The sequence below is a fragment of the Mustelus asterias genome, unplaced genomic scaffold (assembly GCF_964213995.1).
Source record: "Mustelus asterias unplaced genomic scaffold, sMusAst1.hap1.1 HAP1_SCAFFOLD_1264, whole genome shotgun sequence".
In the NCBI taxonomy this organism is placed as follows: Eukaryota; Metazoa; Chordata; class Chondrichthyes; order Carcharhiniformes; family Triakidae; genus Mustelus; species Mustelus asterias.
Window position 1 is genome coordinate 33,424 of NW_027591209.1, and position 21,634 is coordinate 55,057.

At 50.6% G+C, this 21,634-nt stretch overlaps 1 protein-coding gene across 2 annotated transcripts in view; it reads left to right on the forward strand.

Moving 5' to 3' along the window:
• Nucleotides 1–21,634, forward strand: part of LOC144488069 (uncharacterized) — a 95,357-nt gene that overhangs the window by 27,399 nt on the left and 46,324 nt on the right. Inside the window, exons 1-3 of one of the 2 annotated variants that reach the window (XM_078206093.1) lie at nucleotides 11,492–11,579; nucleotides 12,346–12,545; nucleotides 19,122–19,294. In XM_078206093.1, coding sequence (XP_078062219.1) covers nucleotides 12,382–12,545; nucleotides 19,122–19,294 — 337 coding nt within the window. In that variant the 5' untranslated portion in view covers nucleotides 11,492–11,579; nucleotides 12,346–12,381. Of the gene's footprint in view, nucleotides 1–11,491; nucleotides 11,580–12,345; nucleotides 12,546–19,121; nucleotides 19,295–21,634 lie in introns of those variants that run through there. The other variant, XM_078206092.1, reaches the window with a different exon arrangement.

A 21,634-nucleotide genomic window follows, 5' to 3' on the forward strand; every position in this document is an offset into this window, starting at 1 on the left:
GTGGGGTATATCAGAGAGTGTTACAGTGAGGGGGTGTGGGGTATATCAGAGAGTGTTACAGTGAGGGGGCGTGGGGTTAATCAGTGTGTGTTACAGTGAGGGGGTGTGGGGTATATCAGAGTGTTACAGTGAGGGGGTGTGGGGTATATCAGAGAGTGTTACAGTGAGGGGGTGTGGGGTATATCAGTGTGTGTTACAGTGAGGGGGTGTGGGGTATATCAGAGTGTTACAGTAAGGGGGTGTGGGGTATATCAGAGAGTGTTACAGTGAGGGGGTGTGGGGTATATCAGAGAGTGTTACAGTGAGGGGGTGTGGGGTATATCAGAGTGTTACAGTGAGGGGGTGTGGGGTATATCAGAGAGTGTTACAGTGAGGGGGTGTGGGGTATATCAGTGTTACAGTGAGGGGGTGTGGGGTATATCAGAGAGTGTTACAGTGAGGGGGTGTGGGGGTATATCAGAGAGTGTTACAGTGAGGGAGTGTGGGGGTATATCAGAGAGTGTTACAGTGAGGGGGTGTGGGGTATATCAGAGAGTGTTACAGTGAGGGAGTGTGGGGTATATCAGACTGTTACAGTGAGGGAGTGTGGGGTATATCAGAGAATGTTACAGTGAGGGGGTGTGGGGTATATCAGAGAGTGTTACAGTGAGGGGGTGTGGGGTATATCAGAGAGTGTTACAGTGAGGGGGTGTGGGGTATATCAGAGAGTGTTACAGTGAGGGGGTGTGGGGTATATCAGAGAGTGTTACAGTGAGGGGGTGTGGGGTATATCAGAGTGTTACAGTGAGGGGGTGTGGGGTATATCAGAGAATGTTACAGTGAGGGGGTGTGGGGTATATCAGAGTGTTACAGTGAGGGGGTGTGGGGTATATCAGTGAGTGTTACTGTGAGGGGGTGTGGGGTATATCAGAGAGTGTTACAGTGAGGGGGTGTGGGGTATATCAGAGAGTGTTACAGTGAGGGGGTGTGGGGTATATCAGAGAGTGTTACAGTGAGGGGGTGTGGGGTATATCAGAGTGTTACAGTGAGGGGTGTATGTGCTCCAATATATTCTAATTGTGACCTTCCTGCTTTGTGTTCCCTTCTCTCGACCTCCCTCTGCTGACGTTCGCCTGCATCTGATTTCCTCCCCATTTTGGCACGTTTTGTTCTGCTCCCAGCTCCTTATTTTCCCGTCGGACCTGTTGCTCTGGACCTCACGCACGCCCTGCACCCATGTGCCAGGTGGGGTGAATGGATTATCGACCTTCCCTCACCTTTAACCGCTTCTGCGCTCATCTCTGTAACTTGGTGTCCTGTGGCAACTGTCTCTCTCTCTCAGGGTCGAATTTGTTAGCACAGTACGTTAGCACTGCTGCGTCACAGCGCCAAGGACCGGGTTCGATTCCCAGCTTGGGTCACTGTCTGTGTGGAGTTTGCACATTCTCCTCGTGTCTGCGTGGATTTCCTCCGGGTGCTCCGGTTTCCTCCCACAGTCCGAAAGACGTGCTGGTTAGGGTGCATTGGGCCGTGCTAAATTCTCCCTCAGTGTCACCCGAACAGGCGCCGGAGTGTGGCGACTTGGGGATTTTCACAGTAACTTCATTGCAGTGTTAATGTCAGCCGACTTGTGATTTGATTTATTTTTATCACATGTATTGGGATCCAGTGAAAAGTATTGTTTCTTGCGCGCTACACAAAGCATACCGCTCATAGAGAAGGAAAGGAGAGGGTGCAGAATGTAGTGTTACAGTCATAGCTAGGGTGTAGAGAAAGATGAACTTAGTGCGAGGTCGGTCCATTCAAAAGTCTGACGGCAGCAGGGAAGAAGCTATTCTTGAGTCGGTTGGTGCGTGATCTCAGACTTTTGTATCTTTTTCCCCAATGGAAGAGAGAATGTCCGGGGTGCGTGGGGTCCTTGATTATGCCGGCTGCTTTTCCCGAGGCAGCGGGAAGTGTAGACAGAGTCAATGGGTGGGAGGCTGGTTTGCGTGACGGACTGGGCTACATTCATGACTCTTTGTAGTTTATTGCAGTCTTGGGCAGAGCAGGAACCCATACCAAGCTGTGATACAACCCAGAAAGGATACTTTCTATGGTGCATCTGTAAAATCTTTGGTGAGAGTTGGAGCGGACATGCCAAATTTCCTTTGTTTCCTGAGAAAGTAGAGAGACGTCGGTGGGCTTTCTTAACTGTGGTGTCAGCGTGGGGGGGACCAGGACAGGTATTGGTGATCTGGACACCTAGAAACATGAAGCTCTCAACCATTCCTACTTGATCCCCGTTGATGTCGACAGGGGCATGTTCTCCACTGTGCTTCATGAAGTCAGTGGCAATCTTCCTCCTTTTGTTTACATAAGAACATAAGAAATAGGAGCAGGAGTAGGCCATCTAGCCCCTCGAGCCTGCCCCGCCATTCAGTAAGATCATGGCTGATCTGACGTGGATCAGTACCACTTACCCGCCTGATCCCTATAACCCCTTAATTCCCTTACCGATCAGGAATCCATCCGTCCGCGCTTTAAACATATTCAGCGAGGTAGCCTCCACCACCTCAGTGGGCAGAGAATTCCAGAGATTCACCACCCTCTGGGAGAAGAAGTTCCTCCTCAACTCTGTCTTAAACCGACCCCCCTTTATTTTGAGGCTGTGTCCTCTAGTTTTAACTTCCTTACTAAGTGGAAAGAATCTCTCCGCCTCCACCCTATCCAGCCCCCGCATTATCTTATAAGTCTCCATAAGATCCCCCCTCATCCTTCTAAACTCCAACGAGTACAAACCCAATCTCCTCAGCCTCTCCTCATAATCCAAACCCCTCATCTCCGGTATCAACCTGGTGAACCTTCTCTGCACTCCCTCCAATGCCAATATATCCTTCCTCATATAAGGGGACCAATACTGCACACAGTATTCCAGCTGCGGCCTCACCAATGCCCTGTACAGGTGCATCAAGACATTCCTGCTTTTATATTCTATCCCCCTCGCGATATAGGCCAACATCCCATTTGCCTTCTTGATCACCTGTTGTACCTGCAGACTGGGCTTTTGCGTCTCATGCACAAGGACCCCTAGGTCCCTTTGCACGGTAGCATGTTTTAATTTGTTTCCATTGAGATAGTAATCCCATTTGTTATTATTTCCTCCAAAGTGTATAACCTTGCATTTATCAACGTTATACTCCATTTGCCATATCCTTGCCCACTCACTCAGCCTGTCCAAATCTCTCTGCAGATCTTCTCCGTCCTCCACACGATTCACTTTTCCACTTATCTTTGTGTCGTCTGCAAACTTTGTTACCCTACACTCCGTCCCCTCCTCCAGATCATCTATATAAATGGTAAACAGTTGCGGCCCGAGTACCGATCCCTGCGGCACGCCACTAGTTACCTTCCTCCAACCGGAAAAACACCCATTTATTCCGACTCTTTGCTTCCTGTCGGATAGCCAGTCCCCAATCCACTTTAACACACTACCCCCAACTCCGTGTGCCCTAATCTTCTTCAGCAGCCTTTTATGGGGCACCTTATCAAACGTTTCCACCTTGTCACTCGCTCATCCTCTGCTGGATCCCTTATTCCATGCCTCCGCCACCTCCGGTTTTTCAATCCCTGCCTCTCTCCCACCTTCTACCTTGAGTTGACTTCAGCCTGCCCCGATCTGGAATTTCCTCCAACTACCCCTCCTCTGCCGCCGTCCCCCCCCACCCCCCCCTCCCCACACCATCCTCCGGGATCTCCGCTCTCCTTCAATCTCAGCCTGTGTAACATAAACCCCCACCCCCCCCACTTCCCTGATTTTAATCGCTCACTCATCAGCAGCCTTGCCTTCAGCTGTCTGAGTCCTCCCCTGCTACCCGAACTCAAAGTTTAAAGTTTATAGGGAAGCCTGTAACCTGATCTCAAAATGGCTTCCTCTGTCCTCTTCCCCCATGGAAACAGGAATTACATTAGTTTTGTATCCAAGTAGAAATGGTAATGGTAATTCACATGTGAACAGAACTCCCACTCACCTGACGAAGGAGCAGCGCTCCGAAAGCTAGTGGCGTTTGCTACCAAATAAACCTGTTGGACTTTAACCTGGTGCTGTGAGACTTCTTACTGTGTTTACCCCAGTCCAACGCCGGCATCTCCACATCATGACGTTCTTCCCGTGCCATAGAATAGAATAGAATCCCTACAGTGCAAAAGGAGACCATCAGTCCATCATGTCTGCATCAACCACAATCCCACCCAGGCTACAATCCCACCCCTGTAACACCATGTAGTTACTCTGTGAGTCCCACTGACTCTATGGGGCGATTTAGCACAGCCAACCCACCTAACCTACACATCTTTGGACTGTGGGAGGAAACCGGAGCACCCGGAGGAAACCCACGCAGACACGGGGAGAACGTGCAAACTCCACACAGACAGTGACCCCGAGCCGGGAATCGAACCCGGGTCCCTAGCGCTGTGAGGCAGCAGTGCTAACCACTGTGCCACTGTGCTGCCAAGCCTGCTTGGTTGGGTTTCCTCCGGGTGCTCAGGTTTTCTCCCACACTCCAAAGATATGCGGGTTAGGTGGATTGGCCCGTGTTAAATTGTCCCTTAGTGTCAGGGGGATTCGCAGGGTAAATACGTGGGGTTATGGGGATCGGGCCTGGGTGGGATTGTGGTCGGCGCTGACTCGATGGGTCGAATGGCCTCCTTCTGCACTGTAGGGGTTTGATGATCTCCTCCCACCATTTAGGTGGTGGAGAATGGCATTGTATGAGGCGGGTGACGGTGGCATCATGGTGGTATATCTGGACGAGTAATCCAGAGGCTCGGGGGGCATATGGGGATGGGGATATGGGTTCAAGTCCCACCAACGGCAGCTGGGGGAATTTAAATTCAATGAAACAAAATTTGGAATATACGGCACTAATCCCTGAAATGATGACCATGAAAAAACCCATCTGGTTCACACTAATGTCCCTTTCGGGAAGGGAAATGTGCCATCCTTACCTGATCTGGCCTACATGTGACCACACACACACAGGCACACTTAACACGCACACGCACACACACACAGACACACTGACAGACACACCTGACTCCTCTCTCTCTCCCTCTCTGTCTCCCTCTCTGTCTCCCTCTGTATCCCCCTCTGTGTGTGTCTCTCTCTTATCTCCCTCTGTGTGTCTCTCTCTCTCTCTGTGTCTCTCTCTGCCTCTGTGTCTGTCTCTGTGTCTCCCTCTGTGTCTCCCTCTGTGTGTGTCCCTCTCTCTCTCCCTCTCTGTCTCCCTCTGTGTGTCTCCCTCTGTCTCTGTCTGTCTCTCTCTCTCTGTCTGTCTCTCTCTCTGTCTCTCTCTCTGTCTCCCTCTGTGTGTGTGTCTCTCTCTCTGTGTGTCTCTCTCTGCCTCTGTGTCTGTCTCTGTGTCTCCCTCTGTGTCTCCCTCTGTGTGTGTCCCTCTCTCTCTCCCTCTCTGTCTCCCTCTGTGTGTCTCCCTCTGTCTCTGTCTCTCTCTCTCTCTCTGTCTGTCTCTCTCTCTGTCTCTCTCTCTGTCTCCCTCTGTGTGTGTCTCTCTCTCTCTCTCCCTCTCTGTCTCCCTCTGTGTGTCTCCCTCTGTCTCTGTCTCTCTCTCTCTCTCTGTCTGTCTCTCTCTCTCTCTGTCTGTCTCTCTGTCTGTCTCTCTCTCTGTCTCTCTCTTATCTCTCTCTCTGTCTCTCTCTCTGTCTCCCTCTGTGTGTGTCTCTCTCTCTGTGTGTCTCTCTCTGCCTCTGTGTCTGCCTCTGCGTCTGCCTCTGCGTCTCCCTCTGTGTGTGTCCCTCTCTCTCTCCCTCTCTGTCTCCCTCTGTGTGTCTCCCTCTGTCTCTCTCTCTCTCTGTCTGTCTCTCTGTCTGTCTCTTTGTCTGTCTCTGTCTCTCTCTTATCTCTCTCTCTGTCTCCCTCTCTGTCTCCCTCTGTGTGTCTCCCTCTGTCTCTGTATGTCTCTCAGGGGGAGGAGAGGGTGAAAAGGTGCAGAATTTCACCCCTGTATTTTTTTTTATTCATTGGGGCGGCACGGCGGCACAGTGGTTAGCACTACCGCCTCACGGCGCCAGGGACCCGGGTTCGATTCCCAGCCTTGGGTCACTGTCTGTGTGGAGTTTGCACGTTCTCCCCGTGTCTGCGTGGGTTTCCTCCGGGTGCTCCGGTTTCCTCCCACAGTCCAAAGATATATGGGTTAGGTGGACTGGCCATACTAAAATTGACCCTAGTGTCAGTGGGACTAGCTAGGGTAAATACTTGGGAGTCCTAGTCCAGGACTCTCTAAAGGTAAACTTGCAGGTTGAGTCCGTAATTAAGAAAGCAAATGTAATGTTGTCATTTATCTCAAGAGGCTTGGAATACAAAAGCAGGGATGTACTTCTGAGGCTTTATAAAGCACTGGTTAGGCCCCATTTGGAGTACTGTGAGCAATTTTGGGCCCCACACCTCAGGAAGGACATACTGGCACTGGAGCGGGTCCAGCGGAGATTCACACGGATGATCCCAGGAATGGTAGGCCTGACATACGATGAACGTCTGAGGATCGTGGGATTGTATTCATTGGAGTTTAGGAGGTTGAGGGGAGATCTGATAGAAACTTACAAGATAATGAACGGCTTCGATAGGATGGACGTAGGGAAGTTGTTTCCATTAGCAGGGGAGACTAGAACGCGGGGGCACAGCCTTAGAATAAAAGGGAGTCACTTTAGAACAGAGATGAGGAGAAATTTCTTCAGCCAGAGAGTGGTGGGTCTGTGGAACTCATTGCCACAGAGGGCTGTGGAGGCCGAGACGTTGAGCGTCTTCAAGACAGAAATGGATAAATTCTTGATTTCTCGAGGAATTAAGGGCTATGGGGAGAGAGCGGGTAAATGGAGTTGAAATCAACCATGATTGAATGGTGGAGTGGACTCGATGGGCCGAATGGCCTTACTTCCGCTCCTATGTCTTATGGTCTTAAATACATGGGGTTACGGGAATAGGGCCTGGGTGGACCAAATGACCTTGATGGACCAAATGGCTTCCTTCTGCACTGCAACTATGGTTCATTCATGGGACACGGGCGTCGCTGGCTGGGCCCAGCATTTATTGCCCATCCCTAGTTGCCCCTTGGAGGGCAGTAGAGAGTCAACCACATTGCTGTGTGGATCTGGAGTCACAAGTAGGCCAGACCGGGGTAAGGACGGCAGATTTCCCCTTTCCTAAAGGACATTAGTGAACCAGATGGGTTTTTCCGACAACGGTTTCACCGTCACCAGTCGATTCTTAATTCCAGATATTTTTTATTGAATTCAAATTCCCCCATGGGCGGGATTCGAACCCGGGTTCCCCCCCAGAACATTGGCTGGGCTTCTGGATTATCAGTCTAGCGATGATACCCCCGGGCCATCGCCTCCCCAGTGTGTCTCGCTGACCCCAGCAGGGCTCAGGAAGCCAGCGGTGACGTGGGTGACCTCAGGCCCAGGGGGAGAGTGGAATGCCAAGTATGTTTCTGTCAGTTCCCTCCACATGCCGCCGCGATTGAACTCAGCTGTTGCAGAATTTACAAATCTCCTTCCCCCCCCTCCCCCCCTCTCTCTCTGTCTCTCCCCCCCTCTCTCTCTCTCTCTTTTCCCACGCTCATCCCAGTCCCGCAGCTTGTTCCTGAATATTTATTCTTGCCCAGGGGCCTGACGGAAGCAGGGCTGTGTGGGGGGGATGGGGCTTGTGGCCCCGGACATCTTGCCTCTGGAATCCTCCGCATTTTTCCCAGACCTCCCGGGGACGGGGGAGCGGGGAGGGAGCGGGGAGGGAGCGGGGGGGGGGGGGGGGGGGGGGGGGATACCCCACCACATGCACAGCCAATCAATCAATTAGATGGGCTTGTGCAAGTCGAGTCTTCCTCCCTCTGTGTATCTCTGTCTCCCTCTGTGTCTCCCTCTGTGTCTCCCTCTGTGTATCTCTGTCTCCCTCTGTGTCTCCCTCTGTATCTCCCTCTGTGTCTCCCTCTGTGTGTCTCTGTCTCCCTCTGTGTCTCCCTCTGTGTCTCCCTCTGTGTATCTCTGTCTCCCTCTGTGTCTCCCTCTGTGTCTCCCTCTGTGTCTCCCTCTGTGTGTCTCTGTCTCCCTCTGTGTCTCCCTCTGTGTCTCCCTCTGTGTGTCTCTGTCTCCCTCTGTATCTCCCTCTGTGTCTCCCTCTCTGTCTCCCTCTGTGTGTCTCCCTCTGTGTGTCTCCCTCTGTGTGTCTCCCTCTGTGTGTCTCCCTCTGTGTGTCTCTGTCTGTCTCTCTCCCTCTGTATCTCCCTCTGTGTCTCCCTCTGTGTCTCCCTCTGTGTGTGTCTCTGTGTGTCCCTCTCTCTCTCTGTCTCCCTCTCTGTCTCCCTCTGTGTGTCTCCCTCTGTGTGTCTCCCTCTGTCTCTGTCTGTCTGTCTCTCTCTCTCTGTCTGTCTCCCTCTCTGTCTCCCTCTCTGTCTCCCTCTCTCTCTGTCTGTCTCTCTCTCTGTCTCTGTCTCTCTCTATCTCTCTCTCTGTCTCCCTCTGCCACTCTGTCTCCATCTCTTGTTCCCTCTCTCTGTGTGTGTCTCTCTCTCTCACTCTTATTCTCTCTCTGTCCCTCTCGTATTATCTCTCTCTGTCTTTCTCTGCCTGTCGCTCTTTCTGTCTTTCTTTCTCTCCCTCTCTATTTCTCTCTGTCTCTCTCTGTCTCCCTCCCTCTGTCTCTCTCTCTCTCCTTCTGTCTCGCTCTCTCTCTCTCTCTCTGCCTCTCTCTCTGAGTGCATCTCTCTCTCTCATTCTCTGCTCTCCCTCACTCTGTCCCTCTCTCTCCATCTCTCATTCCCTCTCCCTGTCTCTCTCTGTGTCTGTCTCTCAGTGTCTCTCTCTCTCCTATTCTCTCTGTGTCCCTCTCGTATTCTCTCTCTCTCTCGCTCTCTGTCCCTCTCACTCCCTCTCTGTCTTTCTCCCTCTCTGTTTCTCGTGTGCGTCTCTCTCTCTCTCACTGTCTCTCTCCCTCCTTTTCTCTGTGTCCTTCTCTGTCTCTATCTCTGTCTCTCTTTCTCTCTCTCACACACACCGCGCCCAAGGTTTGTTAACCCATTCACCACTGGAGCGAAGGCCTGTCTAAGCAAACCCGTCCTGTTGTTTTATACACGCGTCTCCCTCTCTCACGCTCTCTCCCTAAGTAGAAAGGCCCACATGTGCTGCTCCCTGTGTCCAGGCCTCAACTCCCCAACACCGCCCCCCCCCCCTTCTTCCCCCCCCCCCCCCCCCCCCCCCCCCCCCCCCCCACCCCTCGGTGCCCTTACTGAGGGAAGGCTGCCCTGTTGGAGCTGCTATATTCAGTCAGAAACGAGGGTCCCGTCGAGCCTCTCCGGCGCACGGCCAGATCGAAAAGGGGCGGGGGGGGGGGGGGGTGGTGGAAGAGTGGCCATTGGGGTGCAGGCTGGCGCGAGAGGCTCATCCCAGTGAATCGGGGCCCAAAATCTAATCCCTCAAACCAACATCAATCGACAATTGGTGATAGTGAAGGATGCGAGATTGTAAATTTTGGGAAGGTGGAGTATTATTTAAATGGGGGGACGCTGCAGAAACCTGTCGCACGAAGGGACGGCATTCATAGAACCACAGAATCCCATTTGGCCCATCGAGTCTTCACAGACAACAATCCAACCCGATGCCCGTAACTCCACATATTTACCTTGCTAATCCCCCTGACACTAAGGGACAATTTAGCATGGCCAATCCACCCAACCTACACATCTTTGGACACTAAGGGACAATCTAGCATGGCCAATCCACCCAACCTACACATCTTTGGACACTAAGGGACAATCTAGCATGGCCAATCCACCTAACCTGCACATCTTTGGACACTAAGGGACAATTTAGCATGGCCAATCCACCTAACCTACACATCTTTGGACACTAAGGGGCAATTTAGCATGGCCAATCCACCTCACCTACACATCTTTGGACACTAAGGGACAATTTAGCATGGCCAATCCACCTAACCTACACATCTTTGCACACTAAGGGACAATTTAGCATGGCCAATCCACCTAACCTACACATCTTTGCACACTAAGGGACAATTTAACATGGCCAATCCACCTAACCTACACATCTTTGCACACTAAGGGACAATTTAGCATGGCCAATCCACCTAACCTACACATCTTTGGACACTAAGGGACAATTTAGCATGGCCAATCCACCTAACCTACACATCTTTGGACACTAAGGGACAATCTAGCATGGCCAATCCACCTAACCTGCATATCTTTGGACACTAACGGCCAATTTAGCATGGCCAATCCACCCAACCTGCTCATCTTTGGACACTAAGGGACAATCTAGCATGGCCAATCCACCTAACCTGCTCATCTTTGGACACTAAGGGACAATCTAGCATGGCCAATCCACCTAACCGGCACGGTAGCACAGTGGTTAGCACTGCTGCTTCACAGCTCCAGGGACCTGGGTTCGATTCCCGGCTCGGGGTCACTGTCTGTGTGGAGTTTGCACATTCTCCTCGTGTCTGCGTGGGTTTCTTCCGGGTGCTCCGGTTTCCTCCCACAGTCCAAAAGATGTGCGGGTTAGGTTGATTGGCCGTGCTAAAATTGCCCCTTAGTGTCCTGAGATGCGTAGGTTAGAGGGATTAGCAGGTAAATGTGTAGGGATATGGGGGTAGGGCCTGGGTGGGATTGTGGTCGGTGCAGACTCGATGGGCCAAATGGCCTCTTTCTGCACTGTAGGGTTTCTATGATTTCTATGATTTCTATGATCTTTGGACACTAAGGGACAATTTAGCATGGCCAATCCACCTAACCTGCATACCTTTGGACACTAAGGGATAATTTAGCACGGCTAATCCACCTAACCTGCACATCTTTGGACACTAAGGGCAATTTAGCATGGCCAATCCACCTAACCTGCACATCTTTGGACACTAAGGGGCAATTTAGCATGGCCAATCCACTTAACCTACACATCTTTGGACACTAAGGGCAATGTAGCATGGCCAATCCACCTAACCTGCACATCTTTGGACACTAAGGGACAATTTAGCATGGCCAATCCACCTAACCTGGACATCTTTGGACACTAAGGGACAATTTAGCCTGGCCAATCCACCTAACCTGCACATCTTTGGACACTAAGGGACAATTTAGCATGGCCAATCCACCTAACCTGGACATCTTTGGACACTAAGGGACAATTTAGCATGGCCAATCCACCTAACCTGCACATCTTTGGACACTAAGGGACAATTTAGCATGGCCAATCCACCTAACCCGCACATCTTTGGATACGAAGGGACAATTTAGCATGGCCAATCCACCTAACCTACACATCTTTGGACACTAAGGGACAATCTAGCATGGCCAATCCACCTAACCTATGCATCTTTGGACACTAAGGGCCAATTTAGCACGGCCAATCCACCTAACCTGCACATCTTTGGATTGTGGGAGAAAACCGGAGCACCCAGAGGAAACCCACGGGGGAGAATGTGCCAACTCCACACAGACAGTGACCCAAGGCTGGAATCGAACCCAGGTCCCTGGTGCTGTGAGGCACAGTACAAACCTAATTTTTCCTCATCAGACAACATTCCTGGTATTCTGCTGGTAAACCTTCTCTTGACTGCTTCCAATGCATGAGATAAACCAGTCATTGTTTGGGCACATCAACATTCTCAGCGAACTGGTCTGACCAATATGGCGCATGGTTGCAGCGGTGGGAAATAACAGGCCTTCTCCCCTGCAATGTGGGTTAGCACCGTCAGAACTGTTGATGGGCAGAAAGATCTGAATGATGCGAAGGACCAAGGAGGGATTTGAAAACCAGGGTGCAAAAAGGTGCCCATAATATACAGGAACAGGAGTAGTATGAGGAGAGATTGACTGGGTTAGGATGGTTTTCACTGGAGTTCAGGCAAATGAGGGGGGGGATCTCATAGAGACTTATAGAATTCTAACAGGACTAGACAGGGTAGATGCAGGGAGGATATTCCCGATGATGGGGGGAGTCCAGAATGAGGGGTCATAGTCTGAGGATTCAGGATAGACCATTTAGGGCGGAGATGAGGAGACATTTCTTTACCCAAAGAGTGGTGAGTGTGGAATTCATTACCACAGGAAGGAGTTGATGCCAAAACATTGAATGTATTCCAGAGGCGGCTGGATAGAGCACTTGGGGCGAATGGGGTCAAAGGTTATGGGGGGAAAGCAGGATTAGGCTATTGAGTTGGACGATCAGCCATGATCTTAATGAATGGCGGAGCAGGCTCGAAGGGCCAAATGGCCTCCTCCTGCCCCTATCTTCCATGTTTCTATGGAAAGGGTTACTAATCCAGTCTCGATGGAAATGCTTTTCCGCCGACTCTTCCCACAGCTCCTGGGCTACGCGGAGAAGCCCCTGACGCTCCAGATGTTCATTGGCACAGCAGACGATCGTAACCTGCGGCCGCACGCCTTCTACCAGGTCCACCGCATCACCGGCAAGATGGTGGCCACCTCCAGTCAGGAGGCTGTCGTGGGTACCACCAAGGTCCTGGAGGTGTCGTTACTGCCTGAAAACAACATGACGGCAAAGTAATTTCACAACAGTGGTGCTCTGCATCTAACCCCGTGCTGTACCTGTCCTGGGAGTGTTTGATGGGGGACAGTGTAGAGGGAGCTTTACTCTGTATCTAACCCCGTGCTGTACCTGTCCTGGGAGGGTTTGATGGGGACAGTGTAGAGGGAGCTTTACTCTGTATCTAACCCCGTGCTGTACCTGTCCTGGGAGTGTTTGATGGGGACAGTGTAGAGGGAGCTTTACTCTGCATCTAACCCCGTGCTGTACCTGTCCTGGGAGTGTTTGATGGGGGACAGTGTAGAGGGAGCTTTACTCTGTATCTAACCCCGTGCTGTACCTGTCCTGGGAGTGTTTGATGGGGACAGTGTAGAGGGAGCATTACTCTGTATCTAACCCCGTGCTGTACCTGTCCTGGGAGTGTTTGATGGGGGACAGTGTAGAGGGAGCTTTACTCTGTATCTAACCCCGTGCTGTACCTGTCCTGGGAGTGTTTGATGAGGGACAGTGTAGAGGGAGCTTTACTCTGTATCTAACCCCGTGCTGTACCTGTCCTGGGAGTGTTTGATGGGGACAGTGTAGAGGGAGCTTTACTCTGTATCTAACCCCGTGCTGCACCTGTCCTGGGAGTGTTTGATGGGGGACAGTGTAGAGGGAGCTTTACTCTGTATCTAACCCTGTGCTGTACCTGTCCTGGAAGTGTTTGATGGGGGACAGTGTAGAGGGAGCTTTACTCTGTTTCTAACACTGTGCTGTATCTGTATTGGGAGTGTTTGATGGGGTCAGTGTAGAGGGAGTTTTACTCTGTATCTAACCCCGTGCTGTATCTGTATTGGGAGTGTTTGATGGGGACAGTGTAGAGGGAGCTTTACTCTGTATCTAACCCCGTGCTGTACCTGTCCTGGGAGTGTTTGATGGGGGTCAGTGTAGAGGGAGCTTTACTCTGGATCTAACCCCGTGCTGTACCTGTCCTGGGAGTGTTTGATGGGGACAGTTTAGAGGGAGCTTTACTCTGCATCTAACCCCGTGCTGTACCTGTCCTGCGAGTGTTTGATGGGGACAGCGTAGAGGGAGCTTTACTCTGTATCTACCCCGTGCTGCACCTGTCCTGGGAGTGTTTGATGGGGGACAGTGTAGAGGGAGCTTTACTCTGTATCTAACCCCGTGCTGTACCTGTCCTGGAAGTGTTTGATGGGGGACAGTGTAGAGGGAGCTTTACTATGTTTCTAACACTGTGCTGTATCTGTATTGGGAGTTATTGGTGGGGTCAGTGTAGAGGGAGCTTTACTCTGTTTCTAACACTGCTGTATCTGTATTGGGAGTGTTTGATGGGGTCAGTGTAGAGGGAGTTTTACTCTGTATCTAACCCCGTGCTGTATCTGTATTGGGAGTGTTTGATGGGGACAGTGTAGAGGGAGCTTTACTCTGTATCTAACCCCGTGCTGTATCTGTATTGGGAGTGTTTGATGGGGACAGTGCAGAGGGAGCTTTACTCTGTATCTAACCCCGTGCTGTTTCTGTCCTGGGAGTGTTTGATGGGGACAGTGTAGAGGGAGCTTTACTCTGTATCTAACCCCGTGCTGCACCTGTCCTGGGAGTGTTTGATGAGGGACAGTGTACATAGAACCATAGAAAATTACAGCTCAGAAACAGGCTTTTGGCCCCTCTTGTCTGTGCCGAACCATTTTTTGCCTAGTCCCACTGACCTGCACTTGGACCATATCCCTCCACACCCCTCTCATCCATGAACCCGTCCAAGTTTTTCTTAAATGTTAAAAGTGACCCCGCATTTACCACTTTATCCGGCAGCTCATTCCACACTCCCACCACTCTCTGCGTGAAGAAGCCCCCCCTAATATTCCCTTTAAACTTTTCTCCTTTCACCCTTAACCCATGCCCTCTGGTTTTTTTCTCCCCTAGCCTCAGCGGAAAAAGCCTGCTTGCATTCACTCTATCTATACCCATCAAAATCTTACACACCTCTATCAAATCTCCCCTCAATCTTCTACGCTCCAGGGAATAAAGTCCCAACCTATTCAATCTCTCTCTGTAACTCAGCTTCTCAAGTCCCGGCAACATCCTTGTGAACCTTCTCTGCACTCTTTCAACCTTATTTACACCCTTCCTGTAACTAGGTGACCAAAACTGTACACAATACTCCAAATTCAGCCTCACCAATGCCTTATATAACCTTACCATAACACTCCAACTTTTATACTCGATACTCCGATTTATAAAGGCCAATGTACCAAAGGCACTCTTTACGACCCTATCCACCTGTGACGTCACTTTTAGGGAATTCTGTACCTGTATTCCCAGATCCCTCTGTTTAACTGCACTCTTCAGAGTCCTACCATTTACCCTGTACGTTCTACTTGGGTTTGTCCTTCCAAAGTGCAATATACAAAGAACAAAGAACAGTACAGCACAGGAAACAGGCCCTTCGGCCCTCCAAGCCTGTGCCGCTCCTTGGTCCAACTAGACCAATCGTTTGTATCCCTCCATTCCCAGGCTGCTCATGTGACTATCCAGGTAAGTCTTAAACGATGTCAGCGTGCCTGCCTCCACCACCCTACTTGGCAGCGCATTTCAGGCCCCCACCACCCTCTGTGTAAAAAACATCCCTCTGATATCGGAGTTATACTTCGCCCCTCTCACCTTGAGCCCGTGACCCCTCGTGATTGTCACCTCCGACCTGGGAAAAAGCTTCCCACTGTTCACCCTATCTATACCCTTCATAATCTTGTATACCTCTATTAGATCTCCCCTCATTCTCCATCTTTCCAAGGAGAACAACCCCAGTCTACCCAATCTCTCCTCATAGCTAAGACCCTCCATACCAGGCAACATCCTGGTAAACCTTCTCTGCACTCTCTCCAATGCCTCCACGTCCTTCTGGCAGTGCGGCGACCAGAACTGGACGCAGTACTCCAAATGTGGCCTAACCAGCGTTCTATACAGCTGCATCATCAGACTCCAGCTTTTATACTCTATACCCCATCCTATAAAGGCAAGCATACCATATGCCTTCTTCACCACCTTCTCCACCTGTGTTGCCACCTTCAAGGATTTGTGGACTTGCACACCTAGGTCCCTCTGTGTTTCTATACTCCTGATGACTCTGCCATTTATTGTATAACTCCTCCCTACATTATTTCTTCCAAAATGCATCACTTCGCATTTATCCGGATTAAACTCCATCTGCCACCTCTCCACCCAATTTTCCAGCCTATCTATATCCTGCTGTATTGCCCGACAATGCTCTTCGCTATCCGCAATTCCAGCCATCTTCGTGTCATCCGCAAACTTGCTGATTACACCAGTTACACCTTCTTCCAAATCATTTATATATATCACAAATAGCAGAGGTCCCAGTACAGAGCCCTGCGGAACACCACTGGTCACAGACCTCCAGCCGGAAAAAGACCCTTCGACCACTACCCTCTGTCTCCTATGGCCAAGCCAGTTCTCCACCCATCTAGCCACTTCTCCTTGTATCCCATGAGCCTTAACCTTCTTAACCAACCTGCCATGAGGGACTTTGTCAAATGCCTTACTGAAATCCATATAGACGACATCCACGGCCCTTCCTTCATCAACCGTTTTTGTCACTTCCTCAAAAAACTCCACCAAATTTGTAAGGCACGACCTCCCTCTTACAAAACCATGCTGTCTGTCACGAATGAGATTGTTCCGTTCTAAATGCACATACATCCTGTCTCTAAGAATCCTCTCCAACAACTTCCCTACCACGGACGTCAAGCTCACCGGCCTATAATTTCCTGGGTTATCCCTGCTACCCTTCTTAAACAACGGGACCACATTCGCTATCCTCCAATCCTCAGGGACCTCACCCGTGTCCAAAGATGCGACAAAGATTTCCGTCACACTTGTCTGCGTTAAATTCCATTTGCCATTTTTCAGCCCATTTTTCTAGTTGGTCCAAATCCCTCTGCAAGCTTTGAAAACCTTCCTCACTGTCCACTACACCTCCAATCTTTGTATCTTCAGCAAACTTGCTGACCCAATTTACCACATTATCATCCAGATCATTGATATAGATGACAAACAACAATGGACCCAAACCCGATCCCTGTGGCACACCACTAGTCACAGAGGGAGCTTTACTCTGTATCTAACCCCGTGCTGTACCGGTCCTGGGAGTGTTTGATGGGGACAGTGTAGAGGGAGCTTTACTCTGCATCTAACCCCGTGCTGTACCGGTCCTGGGAGTGTTTTATGGGGGACAGTGTAGAGGGAGCTTTACTCTGTATCTAACCCCGTGCTGTACCTGTCCTGGGAGTGTTTGATGGGGACAGTGTAGAGGGAGCTTTACTCTGTATCTAACCCCGTGCTGTACCTGTCCTGGGAGTGTTTGATGGGGACAGTGTAGAGGGAGCTTTACTCTGTATCTAACCCCGTGCTGTACCTGTCCTGGGAGTGTTTGATGGGGACAGTGTAGAGGGAGCTTTACTCTGTATCTAACCCCGTGCTGTACCTGTCCTGGGAGTGTTTGATGGGGACAGTGTAGAGGGAGCTTTACTCTGTATCTAACCCCGTGCTGTACCTGTCCTGGCAGTGTTTGATGGGGGACAGTGTAGAGGGAGCTTTACTCTGTATCTAACCCCGTGCTGTACCTGTCCTGGGAGTGTTTGATGGGGACAGTGTAGAGGGAGCTTTACTCTATATCTAACCCCGTGCTGTACCTGTCCTGGGAGTGTTTGATGGGGACAGTGTAGAGGGAGCTTTACTCTATATCTAACCCCGTGCTGTACCTGTCCTGGGAGTGTTTGATGGGGACAGTGTAGACGGAGCTTTACTCTGTATCTAACCCTGTGCTGTATCTGTCCTGGGAGTGTTTGATGGGGGACAGTGTAGAGGGAGCTTTACTCTGTATCTAACCCCGTGCTGTACCTGTCCTGGGAGTGTTTGATGGGGACAGTGTAGAGGGAGCTTTACTCTGTATCTAACCCCGTGCTGTACCTGTCCTGGGAGTGTTTGATGGGGGACAGTGTAGAGGGAGCTTTACTCTGTATCTAACCTCGTGCTGTACCTGTCCTGGGAGTGTTTGATGGAGACAGTTTAGAGGGAGCTTTACTCTGCATCTAACCCCGTGCTGTACCTGTCCTGCGAGTGTTTGATGGGGACAGTGTAGAGGGAGCTTTACTCTGTATCTAACCCCATGCTGTACCTGTCCTGGGAGTGTTTGATGGGGACAGTGTAGAGGGAACTTTACTCTGTATCTAACCCCGTGCTGCAGCTGTCCTGGGAGTGTTTGATGGGGGACAGTGTAGAGGGAACTTTACTCTGTATCTAACCCCGTGCTGTCCCAGTCCTGGGAGTGTTTGATGGGGACAGTGTAGAGGGAGCTTTACTCTGTATCTAACCCCGTGCTGCAGCTATCCTGGGAGTGTTTGATGGGGAACAATGTAGAGGGAGCTTTACTCTGTATCTAACCCCGTGCTGTACCTGTCCTGGGAGTGTTTGATGGGGGACAGTGTAGAGGGAGCTTTACTCTGTTTCTAACACTGTGCTGTACCTGTCCTGGGAGTGTTTGATGGGGGACAGTGTAGAGGGAGCTTTACTCTGTATCTAACCCCGTGCCGTACCTGTCCTGGGAGTGTTTGATGGGGGACAGTGTAGAGGGAGCTTTACTCTGTATCTAACCCCGTGCTGTACCTGTCCTGGGAGTGTTTGATGGGGGTCAGTGTAGATGGAGCTTTACACTGTATCTAACCCCCTGCTGTACCTGTCCTGGGAGTGTTTGATGGGGACAGTGTAGAGGGAGTTTTACTCTGTATCTAACCCCGTGCTGTACCTGTCCTGGGAGTGTTTGATGGGGACAGTGTAGAGGGAGCTTTACTCTGTATCTAACTCCGTGCTGTACCTGTCCTGGGAGTGTTTGATGGGGGACAGTGTTGAGGGAGCTTTACTCTGCATCTAACCCTGTGCTGTACCTGTTCTGGGAGTGTTTGATGGGGGACAATGTAGAGGGAGCTTTACTCTGTATCTAACCCCGTGCTGTACCTGTCCTGGGAGTGTTTGATGGGGACAGTGCAGAGGGAGCTTTACTCTGTATCTAACCCCGTGCTATACCTGTCCTGGGAGTGTTTGATGGGGGACAATGTAGAGGGCGCTTTACTCTGTATCTAACCCCGTGCTGTACCTGTCCTGGGAGTGTTTGATGGGGACAGTGTAGAGGGAGCTTTACTCTGTATCTAACCCCGTGCTGTACCTGTCCTGAGAGTGTTTGATGGGGGACAGTGTAGAGGGAGCTTTACTCTGTATCTAACCCTGTGCTGCACCTGTCCTGTGAGTGTTTGATGGGGACAGTGTAAAGGGAGCTTTACTCTGTGTCTAACCCCGTGCTGTACCTGTCCTGGGAGTGTTTGATGGGGGGACAGTGTAGAGGGAGCTTTACTCTCTATCTAACCCCGTGCTGTACCTGTCCTGGGAGTGTTTGATGGGGGACAGTGTAGAGGGAGCTTTACTCTGTATCTAACCCCGTGCTGTACCTGTCCTGGGAGTGTTTGATGGTGGGGGGGAAACAGCACGTAAATCTCCTGCTGTAATTCCCATCCTTTTCCTTGCAGTATCGACTGTGCCGGCATCCTGAAGCTTCGGAATTCCGACATCGAGTTACGGAAAGGGGAAACGGATGTCGGGAGGAAGAATACTCGAGTGAAGCTCGTCTTCCGAGTTCATGTCCCGCAGCTGAATGGGAAGGTGGTGTCTCTGCAGACTTGTTCTGTGCCCATTGAGTGTTGTAAGTGCGTCCTTGTTCCGGCTCTTGCGCTGATCTCTCCCGCGGGACTCATCAAGAAAACATCACCAATTGACGCAGATTTGACGGTCCTTCCCTGGTTCCCGATGGTCGGGGGGGGGGGTAGTCCAGAACTAGGGGGCCATGGTTTGAGGATAAGGGGGTAAACCTTTTAGAACTGAGGTGAGGAGAAATTTCTTCTCCCAGAGGGTGGTGAATCAGGAATTCATAGAATTATACAGTGCCGAAGAGGTCATCTCTTATAGGGCGGCCCGGTAGCACAGTGGGTTAGCACTGCTGCTTCACAGCTCCAGGGTCCCGGGTTCGATTCCCGGCTCGGGTCACTGTCTGTGTGGAGTTTGCACATTCTCCTCGTGGGATTGTGGTCGGTGCAGACTCGATGGGCCGAATGGCCTCCTTCTGCACTGTAGGGTTTCTATGATTTCTATGATCTGGTCCGACACCTGAAATCCCATCTAATCCCATTTTCCAACACTTGGCCCATATCCCTCAATGTGATGAAACTTAGAAACATAGAAAAACTACAGCACAAACAGGCCCTTCGGCCCCACAAGTTGTGCCGAACATATCCCTACTTTCTAGACCTACCTATAACCCTCCATCCTATTAAGCTCCATGTACTCATCCAGGAGTCTCTTAAAAGACCCTATCGAGTTTGCCTCCACCACCACTGACGGCAGCCGATTCCACTCACCCACCACCCTCTGTGTGAAAAACTTACCCCTAACATTTCCCCTGTACCTACCCCCCAGCACCCTAAGCCTGTGTCCTCTCGTAGCAGACATTTCCACCCTGGGAAAAAGCCTCTGAGACTCCACCTGATCTATGCCTCTCAACATCTTATATACCTCTATTCGGTCTCCTCTCATCCTACATCTCTCCAAGGAGAAAAGACCGAGCTCCCTCAGCCTATCCTCATAAGGCATGCCACTCAATCCAGGCAACATCCTTGTAAATCTCCTCTGCACCCTTTCAATCTTTTCCACATCTTTCCTGTAATGAGGCGACCAGAACTGAGCACAGTACTCCACGTGGGGTCTGACGAGGGTCTTATATAGCTGCATCATTATCCCCGGACTCCTAAACTCAATCCCACCATTGATAAAGGCCAGCACACCATACGCCTTCTTAACCACCTCCTCCACCTGCGGGGCCGATTTCAGAGTCCTATGGACCCAGACCCCAAGGTCCTTCTGATCCTCTACAGTACTAAGAGTCTTTCCCTTTATATTGTACTCCTTCAGCTAAATTGTCCCTTAGTGTCCAAAGATGTGTAGGTTAGGGGGATTGGCCATGCTAAATTGTCCCTTAGTGTCCAAAGATGTGCCGGTTAGGTGGATTGGCCATGCTAAATTGTCCCTTAGTGTCCAAAGATGTGCAGGTTAGGTGGATTGGCTGTGCTAAATTGCCCCTTAGTGTCCAAAGATGTGCAGGTTAGGTGGATTGGCCATGCTAAATTGCCCCTTAGTGTCCAAAGATGTGTAGGTTAGGTGGATTGGCCATGCTAAATTGCCCCTTAGTGTCCAAAGATGTGCGGGTTAGGCGGATTGGCCATGCTAAATTGTCCCTTAGTGTCCAAAGATGTGCGGGTTAGGCGGATTGGACGTGTTAAATTGTTCCTTAGTGTCCAAGGATGTGTAGGTTAGGTGGATTGGCCATGCTAAATTGTCCCTTAGTGTCCAAAGATGTGCAGGTTAGGTGGATTGGCCATGCTAAATTGCCCCTTAGTGTCCAAAGATGTGCAGGTTAGGTGGATTGGCCATGCTAAATTGTCCCTTAGTGTCCAAAGATGTGCAGGTTAGGTGGATTAGCCATGCTAAATTGTCCCTTAGTGTCATGAGATGTGCAGGTTAGGTGGATTGGCCATGCTAAATTGCCCCTTAGTGTTCTAAAACATGTAGGTTAGGTGGATTAGCAGAATAAATAAATGGGGTTACGGGAATAGGTTGGGATGCTCTCGGAGAGTCAGTGCAGTCTCGATGGACCGAATGGCCTCCTTCTGCACTGTAGGGATTCTATGAATCTAAACTCAATATAAATGAATCCTGCATTAAGAGACAAATGGTAATTGAATGAAGAAGATAAATTTGTATTTAAATAGCTCAGACAATAAACTGGGTGCACAAAATCACAAATCTTTCCCTTTACACAGCACTCAAGAAACAATACATTTCACTGCATCCCGATACATAGAAACATAGAAAACTACAGCACAAAACAGGCCCTTCGGCCCCTCAAGTTGTGCCGAACACATCCCTACCTTCTAGACCTACCTATAACCCTCCATCCTATTAAGCTCCATGTACTCATCCAGGAGTCTCT